The sequence below is a fragment of the Syngnathus acus genome, chromosome 5, assembly GCF_901709675.1.
Source record: "Syngnathus acus chromosome 5, fSynAcu1.2, whole genome shotgun sequence".
Lineage (NCBI taxonomy): Eukaryota > Metazoa > Chordata > Actinopteri > Syngnathiformes > Syngnathidae > Syngnathus > Syngnathus acus.
This window is the reverse complement of record NC_051091.1, coordinates 9,059,618-9,083,161: the sequence shown is the minus strand read 5'-3', so window position 1 is coordinate 9,083,161 and position 23,544 is coordinate 9,059,618. Positions and strand designations below refer to the sequence as shown.

General features: G+C 43.4%; 3 protein-coding genes across 5 annotated transcripts; 2 read left to right on the top strand and 1 right to left on the bottom strand.

The window, feature by feature from the left end:
- The first annotated feature begins 168 nt into the window (after nucleotides 1–168).
- slc25a20 (solute carrier family 25 member 20) lies at nucleotides 169–3,791 on the top strand. 2 transcript variants are annotated; one of them, XM_037252954.1, is made up of 10 exons: nucleotides 169–284; nucleotides 367–483; nucleotides 790–882; nucleotides 1,004–1,131; nucleotides 1,216–1,306; nucleotides 1,532–1,649; nucleotides 1,744–1,816; nucleotides 1,908–2,017; nucleotides 2,117–2,241; nucleotides 2,436–3,791. In XM_037252954.1, the coding sequence occupies exons 2-10, from the start codon at nucleotides 379–381 to the stop codon at nucleotides 2,496–2,498; spliced, it is 906 nt and encodes a 301-aa protein (XP_037108849.1). In that variant the 5' UTR covers nucleotides 169–284; nucleotides 367–378; the 3' UTR covers nucleotides 2,499–3,791. The 2 variants fall into 2 exon arrangements, with proteins under 2 accessions (XP_037108849.1, XP_037108850.1); XM_037252955.1 differs by having other exon boundaries at nucleotides 188–284; nucleotides 370–483.
- Nucleotides 3,792–3,860: 69 nt separating this feature from the next.
- prkar2ab (protein kinase, cAMP-dependent, regulatory, type II, alpha, B) lies at nucleotides 3,861–7,672 on the top strand. The gene is made up of 10 exons (XM_037252982.1): nucleotides 3,861–4,158; nucleotides 4,241–4,276; nucleotides 4,359–4,501; nucleotides 4,705–4,811; nucleotides 4,886–5,039; nucleotides 5,119–5,220; nucleotides 5,464–5,538; nucleotides 5,613–5,678; nucleotides 6,188–6,326; nucleotides 7,328–7,672. The coding sequence occupies exons 1-10, from the start codon at nucleotides 3,903–3,905 to the stop codon at nucleotides 7,450–7,452; spliced, it is 1,203 nt and encodes a 400-aa protein (XP_037108877.1). The 5' UTR covers nucleotides 3,861–3,902; the 3' UTR covers nucleotides 7,453–7,672.
- A 21-nt stretch (nucleotides 7,673–7,693) lies between these two features.
- Nucleotides 7,694–23,188, bottom strand: si:ch1073-335m2.2 (msx2-interacting protein). 2 transcript variants are annotated; one of them, XM_037252915.1, is made up of 14 exons: nucleotides 22,900–23,188; nucleotides 21,614–21,928; nucleotides 18,576–19,052; nucleotides 18,297–18,454; nucleotides 17,991–18,191; nucleotides 17,444–17,595; nucleotides 17,235–17,360; nucleotides 17,019–17,132; nucleotides 16,830–16,943; nucleotides 16,653–16,753; nucleotides 9,550–16,558; nucleotides 9,275–9,469; nucleotides 9,022–9,180; nucleotides 7,694–8,764 (listed from the first exon to the last, which is right to left on the bottom strand). In XM_037252915.1, exons 1-14 carry the CDS (start codon nucleotides 22,983–22,985, stop codon nucleotides 8,633–8,635), a joined length of 9,339 nt encoding a protein of 3,112 aa, XP_037108810.1. In that variant the 5' UTR covers nucleotides 22,986–23,188; the 3' UTR covers nucleotides 7,694–8,632. The 2 variants fall into 2 exon arrangements, with proteins under 2 accessions (XP_037108810.1, XP_037108811.1); XM_037252916.1 differs by lacking the exon at nucleotides 22,900–23,188 and adding an exon at nucleotides 20,111–21,401 and having other exon boundaries at nucleotides 21,614–21,736.
- Between the last annotated feature and the right edge of the window lie 356 nt (nucleotides 23,189–23,544).

The following is a 23,544-nucleotide window of genomic DNA, read 5'->3' as shown; positions in this document are numbered from 1 at the left end:
TAATAATTTATTCACATTTAAAAATTGAAGAAATTAATAATATACAGTATATGTGAAGGAATGTCTAATATGACTCAATCAATCAATCAATCAATCAATCAATCAATCAATCAATCAATCAAGAGCGCATGTAAACAGTGGTTAAGCCGGACAACAAACGCTACCGCACTGGATTTGCTGTGTGTTACAGCCAAATCCGTCCGGGTCCATATGTGGGTGAAAGGTTCAGCGGTTAGAAAGCGACTCAATTGCCAAAGATTCCTCTCGTAGCTGCGTCCGACTAGGTGAGCAAATGTTCTTCTCCTTTGTGTTACTGCATGCATAATTATTCTCACATTCTAATAGTCTTTGTGTTTTTCTTCATAGCAGAAAGTCACAATGTCAAAACAGCCGCAGCCGATCAGCCCAATGAAGAACTTCTTCGCTGGCGGTTTCGGTGGAGTCTGCCTCGTCTTTGCGGGTCACCCCCTAGATACTATAAAAGTAAATCGTGTGTGCATGAGGCAAAACATTCGCGCCGTGACTGGCAGCTTTCATTTCGCTGCAAATGTTCATGCTGCTAAGAAATCGAGCTGTACCTTGACCCACATTCACGTGCGCGTCTCATCCCAGCACACTGCAGACTTTGCATAGTATCAATGACTGTAATTGTGACATGATTAATGGAGCAGTTCCCAATGAATATCAAGGCACCAAATTCACAGCCTGCCACCAACTTCTACACCTGTCAATCAAACGCAAGCTCTTTGTAAAGGCACTTCTGAGATGTATTTATATTTCTTCCCTCAGGTGCGTCTCCAGACTCAACCAAAGCCCAAACCAGGGGAGAGCCTCCTCTATAAGGGGACAATGGATTGCTTCAAAAAGACCTTAGCTAAAGAGGTAAGCATTCGTGCAACTTTATCTTGAGTTTAAATCCCGTATTTGCTCGAATAATGGTCAGAAGCACAAAGTATCATATATAACAGGTGTCTTCCTGTGCATACTATGCTAATTTTTGCAGGGAGTAAAGGGGCTATACAAAGGCATGGCGGCACCCGTCATCGGAGTCACACCCATGTTTGCTGTCTGTTTCTTTGGCTTCGGTTTGGGCAAGAAATTGCAACAGAAAAGCCCTGATGATATCCTCACGTAGGTCACTAATCTGCATCTGTGGTACTTTGGTAGTTGCCAGCACTGAGGGGGATGATTTTTCTTCTCTCCCCCCCGCCACAGGTATCCACAACTGTTTGCTGCAGGCATGTTGTCCGGCATCTTCACCACAGCCATCATGACTCCTGGCGAGCGAATCAAATGTCTACTGCAGGTTAGCTTCTTCTTCCTGATCTTTTATTTATTTGTGGGCAGTATGTTCCAGACATACAATAAAGGAAAATACATCATCTTGAAGAGATAGATCATACACCCACCAGGTGGTGCCAAAGTCATGCTTGAGTTGCCTTACATAAAAGAGAATAGCTTGAAAATATATGTGATCTGAAAATCACATTTTAAATCATCGTTTGATAAATGTGCTCGTGTCTGTGTGAAGATCCAGGCTTCGTCTGGGAATGTGAAGTACGCCGGGCCGATGGACTGTGTCAAACAGCTCTACAAGGAGTCGGGCATCAGAGGAATCTACAAAGGCACTGCGCTGACTCTCATGAGAGGTGCCGCTTTATTTTGCCTTGCGATTAAGTTTTGCCTGCGGGTGTACATTCACCGTTATTGATCAGCATTGACTTGTGTATGTGTGTGATTCAGACGTTCCTGCAAGCGGCATGTACTTCATGTCCTACGAGTGGTTGAAGAATCTTCTCACACCGGCAGGAAAGAGGTGAGGACTCTCGACGGCTCACACGTCAGCTCATTAAATGAGACGGAACCCCAACCTGTTCTCTCTGTCTCCCTCCCTCACACCCGCCTAGTCATAACGAACTCAGCATTCCCAGCGTGCTGTTCGCCGGAGGGATGGCAGGAATATTTAACTGGGCCGTGGCCATCCCCCCCGATGTGCTCAAGTCTCGTTTCCAAACAGGTACATGCCAGTTTAAAATATCCACCAGAGAGAGTGTTTTTTTTTTTTTTTTTTTTTTTTTCTTTCTTCAAAATATTTTGTTTGTGCCAATCACTATAGCGCCTGAAGGAAAGTATCCCAATGGCGTCCGGGATGTTCTGCGTGAGCTGATCCGAGAAGAAGGCATTGGCTCCTTATATAAAGGTTTCAATGCTGTCATGCTTCGAGCTTTTCCTGCAAACGCTGTGAGTATCAAATTATTATTTTTTTGACATATTCATCAATATACATGTATATTGCAATAATTCTCAAAGTGTGGCACAGACAGTTCGATTCATTTAAAAAAAAAATTAACATTTAATTCAACTGAGCAACATGCGTAGTTGACTTAGAATCTAAGTCACTCTAATAAATCTTTTTTTTCCGTTTGTGTCCCCAGGCTTGCTTCTTAGGATTCGAACTCGCAATGAAATTCCTGAACTGGCTGGCACCCAACATGTGATGGAATCGCTCTTGGAGTGCATTAAGTAGTACACACACACTAGGAATTTATAATTTTTCACCGATTTCCAATTCTCTACTTGATTTTGTCTGGGAAGTGTGGAAGTGAGTTTTGGAGCAAATCTTATTTCCTCAAATGGTGGCCCCATCCTGATAGATGCTGTGTCTCAGTTAATTAGTGTTTGTCATTTACTTGAAACTATGAATATGCTCTTCTCCATAATTCCTCCTTTTTGGTAAGGTGGATAGCAACTGTTTTTAACTCAGATCTTAGACACACAGGCATTAAAGGACCCAGTTGCTAAACAAAACAGCAGCACCTACCAAAGCACGAAGACTTTTCCTGGGTGTCACTATGTGGTTTTCAAGGAGGTCTTTCTACTGTACCCAAGATTTGATTCATATGTGTATAACATTTTAATCAAATAATTATGATCTGATGAAATAATTGTGACCCTAACTACATTGTCGGTTGTGTGGAATTGTCTATTAATCATGTCTTTAATTATCTGTAATGAACATTGTAGACGTCAACAATGTTTTTATGAGTATTTGTAATTCCATTTGTGATATCTACAATTCAGTTCCAGATATTAGCAAGTTAATTAAGGTGTCTGAACTTGTATATTTAGCAAGACTGTAGTTGTGGATATCGGAAATGTTCTTTTTGACTAGACAAAAGAACTGCAAAAAAAATCCACATGGCACAGCTCCCTGCATTATTCTATTGAATACAACATTGGCTTTGAAACGGGAGTTCAGAACACTCCAGATAAATTCTCCCAGTCCATTAAAAAACACATCTAAAATATATATATTCATGAATTCTTTATTTTATTCATAGTTGAGCAGGAAAATGTATGTTAATGTATTGAAAAAAATCTCTCTAGCCACTATATGAGGAAATAGTCTCACTCCTGTTTTTAAATGTTTATTTTCTTCTGCGTCTTTTTTTTTTTTTTAATAGAAGGCAGTGATGGAGTGATCTGGATATTTTGTGCCTTACCTCTCTGCCTTACGTGAACATATCAGGGAAAAAGGTGCATTTGTTTTTGTACCGTGCCCTCACGTTTGCGTCAATGTCTCAGTATGTTGGATGGGACTTTCGTGCAATTGTGGACTGTGTGTAGTTTACTTGCCGTGCGTACGTAAAGTCCAAAAAGGATTTGGCCTTTTGTTTCACTGGGATGTGTCCAGTGAGCAGGCATTCATTCATTGGGAAAGGTTTAGGTCGATACTTTCCAACAGCCTGGGTTCAATAATGAAATCAATAAAGTGAATGTGACGAATGCAATAGAATGGAGTCCGTGTGTGATCATTTGGGGCGAGGGGGAGCGGGCCCGACTGACGCTTTGTTTTACGGGAACAACACATGAAACCTTTGGACAGCCTCTAAACCTCAAAGATGAGCAATTACGAGATTCCGGCAGGTCTGAAGGAGCTACTTCAGGGGTACACGGTGCAGGTTATTCGCAACAGGCCAGCAGACTTGGTGGAATTTGCCGTGCAGCATTTTACGCAAATTTTGGAGAACCAAAAGAATGACAAGACGGTTAAGAAGCTGGACAGCAAAGCTGCACGGAAAGGGGTCACTTTTGCAACAAACTCTGATGAGACCGAGAGTACCCGGGATGAGAAAGAGGAGGAGGAGAAGCCTGTTAGTGAGTATTACAGTAGGCTACTACCGGAGTACTTGGTTAAATTTGCATAATTTGTAAAAAACGTGTGTATGCTTGTCTACAGAACCCACCACTGGCAAATGCAACCGCAGAGTTTCAGGTCTGTAAACTGTAGGTTGTCCGATTCTAAAGCCTTACCGTTAAGGGCATGTTTTTTTATTGTCTTTAACCTGCGTGTGCAGTTTGCGCAGAGCCCTACAACCCTGACGACGACAATGACGATGACCAGCCTGAACCTCGAGTTGTGCACCCTAAAACTGACGAGCAGCGTCGCAGGCTTCAGGATGCCTGCAAGGATATTTTACTCTTTAAGACACTGGAGCAGGTGGTTGACAAAAAAAAAAAAAGAAAACATGGGCAATTTAACTTTAGATATTAATAAGTTGAGTTATGCAAAGTCAATGGTCATCTTATGAAACAACTCAAAAGCCACATGAGCAACCCGGTTAGAAAAACAACTCAACATATTTGTGTGTGTGAGTATTGATTACGTGCAATCATTTTGCTAATCAATCTTGTGTCCTTTAGGAGCAGTTCTCAGAGGTTTTGGATGCCATGTTTGAGGTGCAGGTCAAACCTCAGGAGCACATCATAGACCAAGGAGATGATGGCGATAACTTCTATGTCATAGAGAGGTGAATGATTGGTTTCTATATTTATGATTAGAAATAAATAAAAACTTTTATGATGTGGTTTTGTCTCCTACCAGGGGTGTTTATAATATACTTGTGGCGAAAGAAGGTGTGAGCGTGTGCGTGGGTCAGTATGACAACAAGGGCAGTTTTGGCGAGCTGGCTCTAATGTACAACACGCCGCGAGCTGCCACAATCGTGGCGACACAGGAAGGCGCCTTGTGGGGCCTGGTGGGCTACTTCTGCTTGCACGCGCCAACTTTGTAAAGTGTAGCAAGAAATGAACGTTTTTGCTTTTGTGCTCTTGCAGGACCGAGCCACCTTTCACAGGCTGATTGTGAAAAATAACGCAAAGAAGAGGAGGATGTATGAGGCCTTTGTTGAGTGTGTTCCTCTCCTGAAGTCTCTGGAGGTTTATATGACAAACTCTAGGAACGCACTTACTGCATTTCTAATGATATCATACAGAGAAATCTTTAAGTCTGCCATCTTAATGCTAATGGGAAATGACATAGAAATGCAAATGAATAACATCCATCTTAACATTTATATTTCATGACATTATTTGTGTCCTATGTGCAACTTTTGACATTTTCTTCAGAATTCGGATTGTGACTTGTATGACTTCAGATGCTGACGTTTTCATGTTTAACAGCTCTCGGAAAGGATGAAGATTGTGGATGTTTTAGCAGCACGATCTTTCAAAGATGGAGAACGTATTATAGCGCAGGTAACATACATGATGTGAAATTGCAACAAATCAGTTTAAATGGACTAAAAGTGTCGTTACTCGCATGGCCGCAGGGAGACGAGGCCGACTGCTTCTACATGGTGGAATCAGGACAAGTAAGGATTATGATCAAAAGCAAAGTAAGTCTGATGAGTTTCCATGCACTTAATGAATGCAGCGGTGGGAAGCAAAGTACAAATACGTCATCAATATAGCACAATTAGATTGTTTAGTCATCTGTACTTTAGCAAAGTACAATTGTGATTCGATTTGAGTGTTTCAAGATACGATTTTTGCTTTGGGTCGTGGCCCAGAATTTGCAAGCATTTCTTTACAAGAGGCTTCAAGCTGTTTACTACCACTCTTAGATTAAGTTTACTGTCACCATAAACAAACACACCCGTGTTTAAAACAACTTCCTGTCTGCTAGCTTAAAGCTAATACTAACAAATCATGGGAAATGCCACAGATGTGCTAACAAATAGCATCTAAGTGTCAATTTTGCATATTTACTGTTGAGTTTTCATTGTTGACCAATTCAGATACTCAATATTACTTTTTACATTCACTTCAGTATTTGAATCAGAACATTGTATGCCTACTTTTGCCACCTCTGAAATACATCACAACTTGCATTTTCCAATATCAGACAAAAGCAGGCCAGCGGGACGACACGGAGGTCGAAGTGGCCCGTTGCTCTCGAGGACAATACTTTGGGGAACTCGCACTTGTCAACAACAAACCTCGCGCAGCATCTGTTTATGCTGTTGGAGAAACTAAATGTTTAGGTAATTTGTTTTTATCAAGATACTGACCTTTCCTTTTATTCATCAGGTTTACCTGTTTACCTTACTCTGCTACAGGGGTGGACAATCAGTCAGAGACTAAGAGCCACATTTTTTACTGTTACCGCAAAGAGCCACATCATAAGAAATTGACTCCTACAGAACTAAGACCACAGACTAAAGACCACATTTTCAACAACGAACATTGTGCACTGTCTCACACACACAAACTCTCAGTTCAACAAAGTCCACAAACAAAAACATAATAATATGCAATAGCGTTTTTTCACTTACTATATATGTTGCTTAGTGTGACTTCTGGCATTCCTTGCCTTGAACAATCCTCTTCAAATCTGGCTTGTATTCCGTTGTTGCTACTCGAAGCAATTCTTTTAGTTGGATGTATGATTCCATTTGTTTGAGTTGAGACAAGATTTCACAAACTCCCCTTCATTGTTTGGCTTTTTCGCCCGTGCAATGTTCCAAGCCAGTTGATACGATGCAAGCGTGACAGCCTCTGAGTGCTTCGTAGTTTTGTTTTTAAAAACTACCTGTTTTTCTGCCTGACTTTTCAAAGTGTCCAACTTTTAGCATGAAGTGAGCTAAAGTGGCACTGAAGATTTGAAGCTTTGAAAGGCGCTAATAAGGTTAAAAAAAAAAAAAAAAATCCCACCCTGTTAAATACGTCCTGTGTTCGTCTTCATATTTTCGTTTAGCTGAGCATTTCCCCCCCGCCATTTTGAGAGGGAAATTGACACTAATTGTTTCCTCCAATGGGTTTGCCCCTCCTCCTTTGCGGGATTTCACCTGATGCGCATGCGCGTTTGACGAAAATCTATATTGAACTCAAGCGAAGTGAACACGCACAAAAAAAAAAAAACTACACAAATGTTGATATGAACGTAAAAGAGCCGCACGAAACCCGGCAAAGAGCCGCATGCATGTATTATCTTACAATAATTCTTGGTAAAAACATGCTAATGTGGAATTACTTTTTGTTGCAGTGATTGACATCCAGGCATTTGAGCGCTTGCTGGGCCCTTGCAAGGAGATCATGAAGAGGAACATCTCCCAATATGAAGACCAGCTTGTGGCATTGTTTGGCTCTAGCGTGGATTTAAAACACTAGCATAAACTGTATAGGTTTTTTCCCCCCACCATTTCTGTCAGTCCATTGTGTGAAACTCAAAAATATGAATTTAAAAAAAAGAATGCCCACAGTAAGACACCCTCAAGGCTTTGACTTGTATTTCTATAAGATTTGATCTGTCCAGTACTGCTCTCCACAATAAAAAAATATTGCCTTGTTATAAAAAATATATATATTTACATTTCATTGAAAGAAACAACTACTCATACAACTAATGTTTTTTGTTGTATCATTTTAAGTATTTTTTATTTTGTCTCAAAAGAAAAAACAATAACCCAAAATAAAGATTAGAATTTAATATCCCCACATTTCTGTTGATTTTTTTTTTTTATTTGAGTTACAAAATACGAAGTGCAATCAGCAGACTCCACAGAAGAGTTTGCTAAACTTCTTGTGTTACAAGTATTTACACTCAAGGGAAAGAAAAAAAAAAAATGAAATCAAGAATACCCATCTATTTCCATTCTGTTCTGGTACAATCCCAGAGTTCAAGTCTCTGCCAGGTTTACCAAGTTTAAATATTTAAAATATTTACAATGTCCCATATTCCAAATTGTTCAAAGGAAATTGTTGTTTGAGCAATGCAATTGTAGATGCCGGAGGTGTAAACTGTTTCAGTAGTGGAGAGAAAGAAAAAAAAAACTGCACCAAGATGGTAGAATTAAAATCTGTGGTCCTCTTGCAGGGTCTCTGTTTAATTAGCCCCCCCCCTTTAAAAAGCACAGTAGAGGAGAGGCAGTCTGTACATATTTAAAATAACACAATGATATGTCTCTTTTTAATATCCACAATCCTCTTGTGTGGTGGGGGGACAAAAAAAAAAAAAACACCATCTTGTGAGTCGATCATTGTTGTTCCTCAATCGTTCTGATTTGTGTGTTTTTTTTTCAAAGAAAAGTCAAACTCCAATAAATAGAAATACAGCAGAAATGGTCAAAAAGAAGAAGAGACGTGATTCTGGTTTGGTCCATCCCGGAGTTTTTTTGAGAAGGACAAAAAGACCAGACACGGGATGACAAAATGGTTGTAGGATCAAAGACTGACAAGAAAATGAAAAAAGTCTGGTATTCCTCTGGTTTCCTGAGGCCCATCTGTGGTTCTTCCATCCATCCATCCATCCGTCCGTCCGTCCATGAGACAGAGTCTCTCGCATTGAAGGTCACACAGAGGTGATGACAATCATGAGGTGAGGAGAGATACTGGAGATTCTGTTGAGAAGATCGGGGGCCAACTGAGATAAGTGGCTCTCTGAAAATTCACATGGTGGGAAAATCTGCAACACGTAGGCCGGCTGGGGGAAGGAAGCAAAATATACAAAATAATTATTCAACTGCAAATAGTTGCGTAAACAACTAATAGAAAAATTCTGTGCCTCTATACATGGTGATGCCAACAATAGGACTTCATGTAAAAGCTTACAAATATGTTCAATCAGAATCTGTGATATTACAAACAAGGGTTGTTTTTCCAATAAGAGGATGACATATTAGACACATTCATCTTGTATACAGTAAATGACAACATTACAAAACAACAACTAGGCTTTACCTGATTGGAACCTGGATTTGGGATATTAATAATGCCAGCCGCCAACTTTGTCTGCAAGTAGTTTATAAAGGCGGACTTGAGAGCTTGCGTCTGGTTAACAACGTCATCTTGATCTCGTCCACAAGGCAAAGCAAGCAGAAGGCAGAAGTCGCACTCGCCCTGTCGCAACACAAGCGCAAGCATGGATCAATGATCGAAGGAAACAACAGGAATGACGCGCCGACTGGCAAGCGAGGAGACTGCGAGGACATACTGTCATTCTTCTGGCGACGCTCTCCAGCTGAGATGCCTCGAGTCTCATCCTTTGGACAATTCGGAGGAAGGCACCACCTTCCTGCAGGGGCAGTGATCGATGAGCCAAAGCTTTGTTTCCACACACAAAATGCAACTGGACCGCCGCTGTGTCGTTTTTTAGCGCGAGGAGCCCTTGCCAAATGATTGGATGTTTCTGCAAAAAAAGACAAGAACGTGTTAAACAAGAACTCTGTGGATTTCAAAACAGATAAATACAAATATGTTTTCTCTTACTATGAGCAGCTGCACCATATTAGGCTGTGCAATCTTCCCATCGGGAACAACATGCGTTGTTGAGTCAGGCATGGGGGAATGGACGCCTCTTGGGTTGGAGTACATCTGAGAATACTCCGGGAAGGTGCCACTTAGTCCTGGTGGCATGAGCGGCGCTCTCTGGGGAGACGATATTGTCGGTCCTGGCTGCCGGATTGCCATTAATCCGTCTTTAGAAAGAGGGGAGTGGGGCCTCTTAGCCTCTAACGGCTTTGCTATGTCCTTCTCGGAAACACCTTTAGGAAGAATGTGCGCCCTCGGAGACAAAGACATGGGTAAATTGGAAGGTGCGGAGGTGGGGGGGTGAGTTTCTTGAAGGTGGCCCGAATGAGGGTCTGCGGATGAACGCTCTCCTTGTTGTTGTTGTAGGAGCGCACGCATCTCTCTCTGCGCCATCAGCGCTTCAATTGGCACACCGCTTCGGAAACTCCCCCGAGGATCAGACTGCATGGTCTCTGGTTTTATCTGTGCGGCAGGTTGTCGTCCTTGCTGGTGGAAGCGTCTGGAGTCTTCTTGGTCTATGTCGTGACTCCTCAAAGCACTCGGGTTCACCTTGACGACCTTGTCTCTACCGACAGTTTGGGGTGAAGTCGGCCGTTGCTGCATGGAACCGGACCAGGGAGATCCGAGAGACTCACTATGCATCCCGTAGCTCATCACCGAGAGCGGGGGAGTATTGACCCGAACGTCTCCCTGGACCAGATGTCCCACCGGGATGGACTGGGTAGCAGGGTGAGGTGACATTCGGCCCAAGCCTCCAGGCACACTATGAGGCGGCATGATAACAGACTGCTCTGGATGATGCACACCAGAAATAAACTGTTGCATGGCGGGAAGCATCACCGGGATGCCTTTAGGTGATGAAGAATGCGGATGACTTGACTTGCGTGGGGATCGCGGTTCCTGTTTGTTGCCACTGAGATGCGAAGGAGTTCTGTCCCCGGCGGCCGTGACAAAGTGATTTCCAGGAGGAGAGGGCAAATGTGGACTTATTGCAGGACTTATGGCAGAGGCCCACTGTGCCTTGGAACCGTCGGTGCTATGCGAATCTCCGCTATCGATTTTCTTTTGATGTTTTGTCGGCAGGTACTCCTGGTGGTACATCGAGCTCATACTTTGATTGCCCTGTGCAAGACGCTTGACGACTCCTTGAGGACCAGAGTGATAAGTAGGCTCCATTTTCTCCAAACCTGTACCTTCTTGTTTATTAGAAGAAAAGGTCGACTGTGTCTTAGCAGAATGACCGTGATCTGTCTGGAAAGAGCCTTTTTGGAGGCCTGTCTGTGGGTGACTGTACATGTCTTGTTTAATTTGGGGCATGGAAACCAGCTGCTGAGATTCCATGTCACCCGCTGTTGCTTGTGGAATTTGACTGATTTTTGCACTTATCCGTTGGGGGCCCTCCGGTTTTTGTCCCGAGTGGCTGAGTACAACGACTCCTTCAGATGTATTTACCCGGAGACCCGGGCAGGAGCTTGTACCAAGAGTGGAACTTTCCACAATGAAGCGTGTAGCACTTCCCCCTTCATCACCGATAGTTGGTCCATGGTAGGGTAGCGTATCATCTTTGCTAGGCCTGTAGTTGTGTTTAGGTAAAGTCATGTCTGAACCTTGATTACCAATATTTAGTTTCACGTCTTCGTGCTCTGGAGGGATGCATACACGACTAATAACAGAGGAGTGCAAGGCAGTGGATGCAATGACGGAGATCACAGACTTGGTCTCAGGGGACGGTTGTGTCGCTGGTGTTCGAACTGACTGAGACGGCATTCTGCAATCGGGTAGGGGCGATTTATTTGGCACAACTGTTAAAGTGGTATTACGCTCAGCGAGGAGCTGATCTTGGACTGCCGGTTGCACGTTAGCCGGTACGAAACTGCTCCCAGGCAGAGACATGGTTTTGTGTTTCAAAAGAATCTGCCTCAGATCGCTTGAGCCACGATCGATTTCTATATTTTCAGAATCTGGTATCGGTTGGTTATCCTTGGGTGTGACTGGCAAGGCTGTTGAAGAAGGAACCCCTGAATCGGCAGAGTGGCGGAGCCAGTCCGGTGGTGAGACAGGCGCTCGACTGTTTTGAATGGGTTTGATATTTGGTCTGCACGCTAATGGTGACATGGAGGGTGATTGTGGCTTTGGGCACACCGGACTTTTGGACTGGGGGTAAACAGGTTTGATATGTTGAATCTGCTCTTCAGTAGGTGATTCAGACTCTTTCACATCAGGTGCCTTGATGGCCGAAGGTTCTTGTTCAGACTTCCATGTAGTGGGGGTGATAACAGCAGCTGTCGCTGCTGCTGACGGGACAATTTCTGGGACAACCTTTACACTGGATGCTAAAAGAGTTGGCGTGGCTTTCTCTTCACTTGGTGGAGGTTCTTTTGAATCTTTCCGTACTTGCTTTTGGCCTTTATGTTTGGGAGTTTTAGGTCTTCCCTTGGTGGCCTTTTCAGGTGTGGCTGTTTGGAGAGGCTCCTCTTGAATATTAACAGTGCTCATTTCAGGTTTGTCTTCCTTGGGAGGCTGAATTGAGTCTTGCATCTCTGGTTCTGAACTTATATCAACGCCGACAGGTGGTGCTTGGGGTAAAGGGACGCTGGCTATATCCTCAGCAGTGATGGAGTCGATAGCAGCAATGAGTTCCGTTTCACTAGCTGGATTAGGTTTTTCATCATCTGAGAAACTTTTCAAGTCCGTGATTGGGCCAGTTGGTGTTTGAGGTTCTCTTGGAAAAGACGGATCTGTGAGTTTGGCAATGTTCTCTACAGCCTGTTCCAATTCCATCTCATGAGAACTTAAACTTTTTGATGTTTCCAAATGTTCCTTCTTTTCCAAAGAAGAAATGTCACCATCTTCATTGCTGGCCCCTCTGCCGGTGCACTTTGAAACATGATCTTTCACCTCTTTGACATTCAACCTGATCTTTAGGTTCTTCAGAACAGGAGACTTTGGGGTCCTTGGTGTCTTGCTTTTTCCTTTGACGGGCTTCTCCTTTTCTGTGGTCATTTTGTCCTCCAACACAAGTGGATATTCCTCTTTGCCATTTGATTTACCATCAAAATTCAAAGTATCGCTGTCTTTGACATCTCTTTTGTATTTGTCCTCTTTCTTTTGTTCAACTTGAGGTGATTGGGCTTCTTTAGATGAATCTACCAAAGTCAAGGTACTCTGATCGGTGCAATCCATTTGCTGATCATTGTCCTCAGTCAACTCCGATTTTTCTCCTCTCTTTGTTGATCCGCAGAGTTGAGCTGTGGGCAACTGACTTGTTGAACCTTTCGTGGCAGTAGGGGAGGATTTTCCCTTCAAATTTTTCTGGATTCTGTCACAACTCTCAGATTCATTTGGATCTATGTCTTTGTTATCCATTTTTATTTTATCCATTTTAACTGTCGAGACTTCTTCACTCTGCCTACGATTCTTGGGAGGCCGGCCACGTTTGACTGGAGGAGCCGGTGCGGGTACATCTTGCTCATTGTTCTGCTGCTGCGTCAGATCCTTTTCTGTGCCCCGTTTTCTCGCATAAACAGATTTCACATTTGTACGTCTCGCTCTGCCTGACGATATGCTTTGCTCCGAGACGTCACCGTCCGAGCCATGAAGAGGAGACTTGCCTGTGGACTTCAATTCGGCCCTTGGGGAAGAGCCACGTTTCAATTTCTCTTTGTCAATGCGTTCACTCTTGCGCGTGGCTTGCTTTTCAGGAGCCGATGCAGGCACGACGACACTTGAAGCAACTTCAGCTGGGGTTGGCTTGGTCTTTTTAGTTTTCATTTCTTTTGTTTTATACTCCTTAGGGGCAGAGTTTCCCTCAGTGTTAGTGTCATCGCTGAACTCTTTACTAACTTTAAGGATTGTTTCTTCCTCAGGCTCTGAAACCGTGGCATATGGCTCTTTCTTCACTATACCGTCTTCACGAGTATGAGGTGAAGAACTTTGGGCTTGGGTGACTTCAGTGTTCCCTGCCACAGAAGCAACCTCTGCTTCTGAACTACTGACAAACTCCTGCAAATTGCAGCTACTTGGCTCTTCTATACTAGGTTTAACATCTAAAACCTCATCCATTTTAATTTCAGAAGGAGAAAGTTTAAAATGAGCTTCTAAATAATTGGCTTCTTGTTTGATGGATGGAGCTTCTGAATCAGTGTTAGCCTCAGTTGGTGGGTATTGCTCAGGCAGATGTTCAATTTCTTTTTCCTGTTTTATGAAAACCACAGTAGGAGATGGCTCAGTGGGTAATTGAGGTGGTTGTTCTATTGGAGGAAGTTCTTTTGGCACTGTATGTGAGACAGGGGGTGTTATCGTGGGTTCAGATACCAACTCTTCAGCTGGACTGATGGGCTTTATTTCTGGATCAGGGAGAGATTCCTTTGTTTCAGGTGATTGCAACATTTGTGGCTCTTCCATTGATGCTTTGTCATCTTTTATCTCATCTACTATTTCTTCCGGTTGGGTTTTGTTCTTCTGTTGCTGCAATCTTGTGAGTTCCAAAAACCGACTATGGAAAAGAACAACTGGACCCGAGTCAAGTTCACCATCTATGGTTCCATGCAGATTACTTTGCTGGTTTTGGGCATTCTCAGCTTCTTCATATTTCCGTTCTAGATGCTGAAGTCGTCTCGAGTCCAACTCAAAAACAGGGCTGTGAAGGAAGCGAGAAGCAAACAGCTCTCTTCGCTCATGTTCCTCTGGCTTTGGCTCCTCTTTTCGATCATCGAGTTTATCTTCAGATCCACTTCGGATCTTTTTCTTTTTCATGTACCACGATGGTGTAGGCCTTGGTGTTGATTCTATCTTCTCTGTATCTTTGCGGCTACGGAGACTCGCAAAGTGAGAATCATAATCTAAGAAGGACCAGTTATCTTCTCTGGAAGACGAGAGGGATTTTGCACGCTCAAGTAGAGCTTTCGTATCTGGTGTGATCGTCTGGTCGAGTGCAAATGAGTAGAACTTATTTCTTTCGAGATGTGCTGTTTTTGGGTCGGAAAATCTCTCACCCCTCGGTCTGTCAGAAAAAGACTTTGAAGTAGATGCCACGGGAGACCGTGGTTTGGCTTCTCGATCCTCTTCAGAGTCTGATCTTACCTCCCCTGGCTCTATATCCTGCCAAACGCCATACTCCAAACGTTTGCGGTTGTGGACATTTTTGTTGAGATTTCTAGAAAAGTTTAGGTCAGGTAGCGTGTTTTGTTTTCCTCTGCTCTCCCATCGTTTTTGTTGCTCCTCTTCTGTATCGAGTGTGGTGGGTTTGTTGACGTGAGCATTATGTGTCCTTTTGACAAGCGGCTCCATATCGGGGTTAGTTTTCTCACTTTTTACAAGCTCTTTCTGCGAATGATCAAAGTCCTCCTCTGTATGGTGGGCAAACTGGTGTCCTGGAGAGGATGTGTTGTTCCATTCAGGATCTTCACTTTTTTGCCTGAAGCTCCTATACACCCGCTCTCTCTTAATTCCTTCGCTGTCAAACAGGTCAAGCTTCTTTTGTTTGTGAGAGGGGAAGTTATCTGTGACATCCTCAGGTGGTTTACCAACTTCATGCACAAGACTGCGATGTTCCAATTCTTCAGTTTCACTTTCTTGTGGACTTCCTGGTTTGGCAGATTTTCCAGGTTTGTCCGACTCTCGATGTTGCTGCTGATGCAAGCGTCTATTTTGCTCCATTTGCTTGCGGTAACTTTGAGACAGGTCAATATCAACATGCTCCTCCTTAATTTTGATGCCTTTGCTAGTTTCGGGCACCTGACCAGTAAATTTGAAAATCGCACTGTGTTCCTGTTCTCTTGAAGAGCCTTGGTCTGGATTTCCATCATGTGAAAATCTTCTGGATGTAGTGTGGGCTGGGAGCCGTTTTGACTCAGAAGGTTCCAACGATCCCTCAAATTTCTCTCTGGGCACTTTAATGTCCTCTTGAACATCCTTCGAAGTTCCACTTTTAAATCTTGAATCTCTACGTTGGGCATCTTTGTGCTTATCGGAGTCTATCTCTTTTGCACTCGGGTCTTGCGATTGATTACAATCCTCTTCATCAAGCCTGCTTCGCTTTTGATGAACAGTCTTCCCACTGGAGTCAGCAAAGCGCCTTTTTCTCGCAGCAAGGCGATCTGAATCCACGGACGAATCTTTCCCATCATTTCCAATCTCAGTTTTAATATGCTTTTTGACTCGACCTTTCCCATCCATATCAGAATTATCACCTTTTGCCGTTTCAGATCTTTCGCTTTTTGCCGAGTCATGGAGCGCAGTTGAGCACTGAGTGTCATTATCTCCCTTATGTTTCTGCCTGTCTTGGGCATCTTGTTCAACTCCCTTTCCTTTTGCATGGCCTGCTTCCTGTGCAGCATTAGGCTCCGCGTCTGCTAGCGTATTGGATGGAGATTGCCCTTTTACTTTCCTTGGTTTGACTCTCTCGGCTTTCTCGCCTTTCTCTTTTCGTTTGGGCCGCTTGGTTTTCTCGGGGCCTACAGCTCTGTCAGCTTGACTGCTCTTTTCAGTCTTGTCACTCTTTGAGGCATGTTCCGGCAAAGTCTTTTCAGATTTTTCAAAGTGTGGCGGGGAGAGTGAGCTTACACTACCACTTCTTTCAGAGGACTGGCTATAAACTCGGCGCTCCGATTCTCTCGGCGCTCGCTCGGTCGGCGATGGCGACACTGCAGGGGTAATGGGGCGCCGATGATGAGAGGGACTCCATCTGTTTCGGTCAGCTTCAAAACGTTCTCGTTCTCTTTGAATATAGGTGTATTTTCTAATGTCTTGCTCAAAAGGATCTCTGTAATCCCTGTAGTCCCGTGGATCTTCATGGTAACGTGGGTCATAATGTTCTCCTTGAAAATGTTCCAATTCAGGGAAACGGTCCCGACTGCGAGCTGCATACTCTCTCCGGGCATCCTCTGTGTAAAGGCCAGGCGTTCGTAAGGTTTCATAATAAGCTCTCTCTGCTGTAAATTCATGGTACAGGGGCCTGCGATCCTCCCTGTTGCGTGAATAGGGAATCAAAGAAAGGCAAATTAAAAGAGTTCCCGAAAAATGATGTGACAAGTTTGTAATTAACAATGTGGACAATTTACCGCCGTTCCGCAGGAATTTCATAAAGTTCTCTAATGTCTTGACCAGATGTCTGCATAGATCTGAAGAATGCCAGCTGACTCTCTTGGCTTGCAAAGTCCACCTATCATAAACAAATGTCATGTTAAACTTAAGTCTATGTTTGTACTAAAAATACCACAGTCAACCAATTTGTCCACCTTAATTTTGCTGCCTCCAATCTTCCAGCCTTTGGTCTCTCTCACTGCATTCTGAGCAAAATCGGTGTTGTTGTAGAAAATCAGGGCCATTCCTTTCATTCTGTCAAATAAAACCTAAAAAAAAGAAAACGAAAATTGATGTTTTTGACAAAAATTGGAACAAGACCTGCGTAATATAGTAGATCTTACCTTGACAACATGTCCATAACGACAGAAATGGCGTGTGAGGTATTGCTCTGTGATATTGGTTGTTAGCCCATCAAGCCAAACACACGCCGTAGGCATACTTTTCCCAAAACCAAGCTTTGAAAGAAAGAAAAAAGAAAAAATAATTATTATGCAAAAAGTAAGCATTTGATTGACATAATAAAAAAAAAAGAACAAATGTGTTGTTTGCAGTTTTACCTTTAGTCTGTTACTGCCAAGATACTCGCCATCCATCTTTTTAATGGCCTTGCAAACACTGGCAATATCAGAATACTGTACAAACGCATACTGGGGAACTCCATTTATTTTCTTGATGTCAATGTCCTTGTAGAGAGCAACAACAAACAAAGTTTTATAGGACAAGAAAATACACAGAACAAAATGTTCGGAGTAAGATGGTATCTTACGACAATTTCTCCAAAGCGTTGAAAAATTTCAAAAAGTTGTTCACGGCTGGTTGTCTTCTCAAGGTTGCCAATAAATAATGTTCTGGTGGCTTTCGGGTGGAATTCATCTATTCTACCATCAAGGGGCCTGAACTCATTCTCACTCTCAGTTTCTACAAAAAAGAAAAAAAAATTCATTATTAATTCCTATTCTGGTCATGTCTGGTTGAGTCACATCTGTGCGTGCAGTTTCACTACTGGCTGCTATATTGGCTTGCCGCACTGACCACAGACTGGTTGGCTGCCATATGCTGTCTTGTGATCAAGTTTTTTTATTTATTTTTTTTTTTTAATTCCAGTGGTTACATTACACAGATAATTTGCATTGCCGCGATTGCAACAAATTCAAAAACACCCATGAATTACACACTATCTTGCAATTTCATCCAATTACCATTTGCTCCACATCTAACAGTCATTGCTTCACACCGAAATGCAGCGCTGAGTATTTCTTCATCATCATAATCAGATGAGGGGTTTTTTTTTGTTTTTAGGCGTTATTGCTTACCAGGACCATTCCACGCTGTGACTTCAATCAACATGCCAAAGAACAGTTTTCCTTTCGGGACACTCAGGGCTTTCTCTTGATCCTCTTGTTGTCTAAAGAACACCAGACCATAGCGGTCTTCGGATGCTCCATGGATCTGCACGGAGGTCACTTTACCATGTTTCTTGAACTCATGGAATAGTCCATCTTTTAAGCTTGTGTCTGAAGAGAAAATGATTCCATTTTGTGAGTAAATACATTGGCAAAAGCATTTCTTTCAATCTCCATTCCATTTGATCAAACATCAACAGCTGGGACAAAGCTCACCTGTCGATCGTGCGGGAAGGTTTTGCACTTTAATCCCAAAGCTTCGACGTGGCTCGTCCGAGTCGAGCACCATCGACGACGACTGAGGTGGCGCGTGTGCAGCTGATGACTGAACAGAACGTGCTCGCGATCCATCACTTGAGCTGCTGTTGGAGTCGCTGTAGTCAAAAGGGTACTTTATCACACATTTGCTCGTCTGACTGGTAGATTATCAAGAATATGATTTAATGTTGAAAACAGATGCAGTATCAATGGCCGCCTTCCTTTAAATTGTCCCACCTGCCACTGCCTGTACTGCTGGTGCTGCTCACAGAGTCAGAACTTGAGGATCTGCTGCAAGATTGAGAACGTGGGCCTCTTCCAGGAGACAAAGGCGCACATTTAGGGGAATGAGCACTTTTGGAGGTCTGTCCAGTTGTCCGCTGGGGGGAAGGGTGTCGAGACTGGGAGGAATGGGATGATCGGCTCCGGCGGTGATGGTAGGTTCTATCAACGCGGCGTCCTCTGTCATCTCTGTAGAGGTCGCGACGAGTGGCCGGCGCGAGAGCGAAGGGGTCTCGTATTCTAGAGTCAAAATGAGGGTCTGATGCCTCAAAGGTTCCACTGATGGCACTGCTCCCTGGACCGGCAGCAGCAAACAAAGAGCGCTCCCTGTAATAGTCCGCATTGTAGTGCCGCTGTCGGTCAAAAGTCCCGCTGCGCTCATGGTGTCCGTATGGGCTGTGGTCATATGCACGGTCGCGGGTTTCTGAACTACTGCAAAATGACAAAAGGATAGATAGAGAGGGGGGTAACAGGTCAATGAGATTCTTGACATGCAGCTTTGCGTTTGATATTGCTTGTCACCAGCCAATGAATTTTTGGCACTAAGGCAATTTAATCTGAAAACCTTAAAATGATTGTTCTACATGTTATCACGTCATTAAAAAAACTGTTTTGCTTTTTATTGGACAGCATCAGAGCAGCACTGTGTCTGCCCGGTTAGTCCATCTGATTCACAATCTGGGGTTAATGGGTTCGAATCCAAGCTTTGGCTCCCATGTAAAGTATGCAAGTTCTCACTATGCTTGCGCTGGTTTTAGTTACATCGGCTTCCTCCCACATTCCAAAAACATGATTCGATTAATTTGAGACTCTCAACAGTCCATCGGTTTAAGAGTCAGCAGTCTACACCACCAAACACCCGAAGTAAGCAGGGATGGACTCCATATCACCAATGACCTGAACGAAATGGATGAATTCCAACATTACAAAGGTTACGAAGGCCTAAAAAGACAAGTCATTCAATAAACATGTCACACTTAATATTCAGAAGGGGAGTGTAACCTTTGACATATTTTCCAGAGTTTCAAGTTGCATGCCGACACTGAGTAAAAGGCTGACTATTATTTATCTTCATTGAGCCACATATGACATACAGCTAATGTACATATTCTGTGCAGAAACATACAAAGTTGTTAGGCTGTTCCTAGATATTTTGGGTGAGAAAAAAGGGGAGGAGTCAGCACTGGTCTGGTCGCCAGTCAATCGCAGGGCAGGGGTAGCCAAACAACAACTCATGTTTTTGGAATGTAGGAGGAAGTAGCCAGATAAAACATATGCATTGATGGGCAGAAAATGGAAATTTCATCGAGAAAGCCAAAGCAGACTCAAACCACTTAACTCTGTGGCAGCTGTGCTACCTTTCTTCCACTGAGGTGCATATATAGAATGACATAATGTACATAAGTATATTTTATTTGCTCTTGTCGGGTGTAACAATTTCAGAGAAACATAAGGAAAGAAGAATAAGCAAAGGACAGAGAAATACCAACCTTTTCGGAAAGAAGTTACTGTAACTAATCCAAATCAAATCTAGGTGGTCAGAATGTGACAGCCGGAATGAGAAAAAAAACAACTGGAAAAATCTGTTATTCTAATGTGCCAAAAACGGCTTTCTTCGATCAGACTGCGAGTAATCTTCAATTACTGTGGAGGGAGCATGAGGCCAGCAGTTAATCCACTGTTAGGCAATGGAATTTCCTTCACGGGATGAGGGGAGGAAAAAATAAAAAACAACTACAGAATTAATGGATTTCTGAACATGTAGAGGAAAAAAAACAGAGGAACATAAAGCTAGTTAAAAAAAAAAAAGATGAACTTCTGGATAATTCAGACAAGTCCATGCCGCCTTAACAGAACATCCAAATGGATGAGATAAGCAAAAAAGTATTTCCCCAAGATTCCACTTTAAAGGAGTCAAAAATGTATTCCTTGGTTGTTTTAACGGTATTAGATAATATGTCAAATGGGAACACACTACTCCGTAATAACCGGCTATAAAATCCCAGTCGTTGGATATGGCATAATTCCACGCTCCATGGATCATTTCCGATGTGCCTGCTGGCTGGCTGGCTTGAGGTTGCGGTATTACTTTGGAAAAGTTGTCTTCGGCTCTCTTTTCACTGCAAATCGGTCGGGGAAACCTCACACAGCTACATCCACACATAAGTAATCCAACTGAATGGCAGCTACACCAATCCATACTTGGATTGAAGAGAGTACATCCAACGCATAGGATACGTCCAGTGGTGTAGTCTTCTGGCATCTTCGGGAATAGCTCCATCAGCCTCCCTGGATAGTAGATTGGATCCTCCGTGTTCTAGTGAACTCTTCTTGGGATAGCTTCCTTATTCACAGGAAATGTAGCTACTCTGTTTCATCTTGTGCTAAAATTGGCTTTAGAAAAATGGCACTAAATTTATTGTACTTGGATTGTCTAATGATTCAATTCCACATTCAGAACAAGCTGTATCCGTGGATTCAAAAATGGTTGGGAAAAATAGTAATCCAGCTATCAGCAGTTGCCAAGATAGACAAAAGGATAACCAGATGTAGGTAGTCCTGAGCGAGGTTACGATCAAATACTCAATACCTGTGAATCCACCATGGGGGGTTATTTACTTCCAGTTTTCGGTCTTGAGTGAAAATAAAAACTTAGATCCACATCCTGGAGAAAAATGGGCTTCAAAACATCCAAAGGCTCCCAGGAAGGGGTAATTTCCAACAAAATAAATCCAGAACTCGCCAGGATATTCCTTTTGGGTGTAATATCCATAAACAGACCTTGTATTAACACAACCATAAGAAATCATAATGTGTGGTTAATTTACTTAATCCCATGGGCACTGCAAGTCAATTATGATGATAAGGAACGATCCCGAGATTACCATTGTGAGAGCACCATACATCCCTTCGGAATAAACCCAACTATGTGATTAGGCGTTACACCGATCTCATACCGAGATTTCCACGGATTGGTGACCATGTCCACTTACCCATCTATTCTCCGTTCATAACGTCCCTCTCTGGTGTGAAGGGACACAGGGGGGCCAAACACAGGTCCAACTGTTCCCCTAGAGAATCCTGTAACGTCTCGACTGCTCGACGGGGAGCTGTCATCAAGGCCCCGAACAGCACTCGGGACTGACCCAGGTTCATTGTAGTCAGTCCGAAGGTCCCTGTCCCCCATCTTGTTGACGGCATTGTGAGCCTTCTGAGCACTTTTAATATCCACAAAATCCACAAAGGCCGCAACGCCGCCCTCTGATCCTCGCTTCCGCAGAACCTTAACACTCTCCACACGTCCATACCTGAGAGAATCAGATGGAAGTGATTAACTCAAGACAAGAGTTGCGTAATCTTTATACAAACGCTGCAGGAAGCAGATATTACCGAAACTGTGTGTGTGTGTGTGTGTGTGTGTGTGTGTGTGTGTTGGGGGGGGGTGAGTAGCAGTACGCAAGTAATCGAACATGCTCCATTATTAAATAGGGGAAATACTGCCTAAACTAAGGAGATACGTGAAAATTGAGAATTAATAGAACGACTGCAATATATGACTTGCAGGTGCTGCCGTTGAAGTAGGGATGGTGTTTGTTTTGTTGGAGAAGCGTTTGCTGAGTTCCTCGAGGGGCTTCCCCCCCACACACACACACGAACGATAATGTTGCATTAACCTTAAGCGCATAAAACTAAAGAACGCCTCGTTCTCATTTGAGCCGAGTTCATACAAGATAAGCAAGAGCTAGACAGAGAACCTCGATAAGGCAGCCCAACAACTAGCTAATATTTAAAGATGGGCCCGGTCGGATCGCTGATTTTTCCGCAAATTCGGGCTGGAGTGTTTTCTGAACTGCAACATTCTGGCGATTTATTTTGCTACTTAACAAGACAACACCAACGATGCAAAGCAAATTCAGATGTATGTGTCTGTGAACGTGTGCAGCAGAGTCTTTTAACGACCATTAAAACGTATTGACTTGCCACAAAATGGTTGGCTGGGTGGTAGAGCTTGGTGGCTAGGGACTTGCTTCTCGGCATTAGCAAAAGTTATCGAAATTGCCAAACATCGTTAACAACGGCGTTAGGGTGGGTCCGTTTCGTACGACGGACCCTTATAAAACGCGACATTGTGTGTTCGAACCCGAGCAGAACTTGAAAGAGCAAAACACTCAAAAGTTTACACAAGCTAATGTTAGCAGCGTTAGCATCGACCGTGGGCTAGCCAGCGACATATGGCGCGCTGCTCCGCCACCATAGAAGCCCCTCTTGCGTAACATACCGTTTAAAATGTTCCACAATCTTCTCCTCTCGGACGTGTTCGGGCAAATTTCCCACCCAAAGGTGTCTGGTTTCCCGGACCATCATGCGCTATGCTTTCCCCCTTCACACACATATGATCGGGCGCATTTGAAATCCCAGCCGGCCGGAGTGTCCGTCTGTCGGAACAAAATGAACGACGACGTATTTATGCAGAGCAGACGAGGGCCTACTCGCCCGCTGCTCTTGTAGCTTTAGCCGAAGCGTCCTCGAGTCACACACGAGAGCGCGCTTCAGTGTGCGAGCTGCGCGTGCACAGGTTGCGCGCGCCTCTTGGGAGGGACACTTTGCGAAATTTCCCTTTTCCGCCCCCACAACCTCTTGACTAGTACACACACACGCGTACATACAACACCGATATGTATTATTATTGAAAAATGTATTGTAAAAGCTATTGTAAAACTTAATTCTACTCACATAGCGAACGATCAATCAAAAATAAGAAATGGCTTGCTAGCTTAATGCTAACATATTCTGCACAACTACCACATGTAAATGTTTGTTTTTTTAATTGTCGAGAACAACTGTTGTCTTTTTCTGTAGATCTACATGAAGTGCAACTTAACAAGTTCACATTTAAGTTCATGTGTTAAATAACCTATGGTGT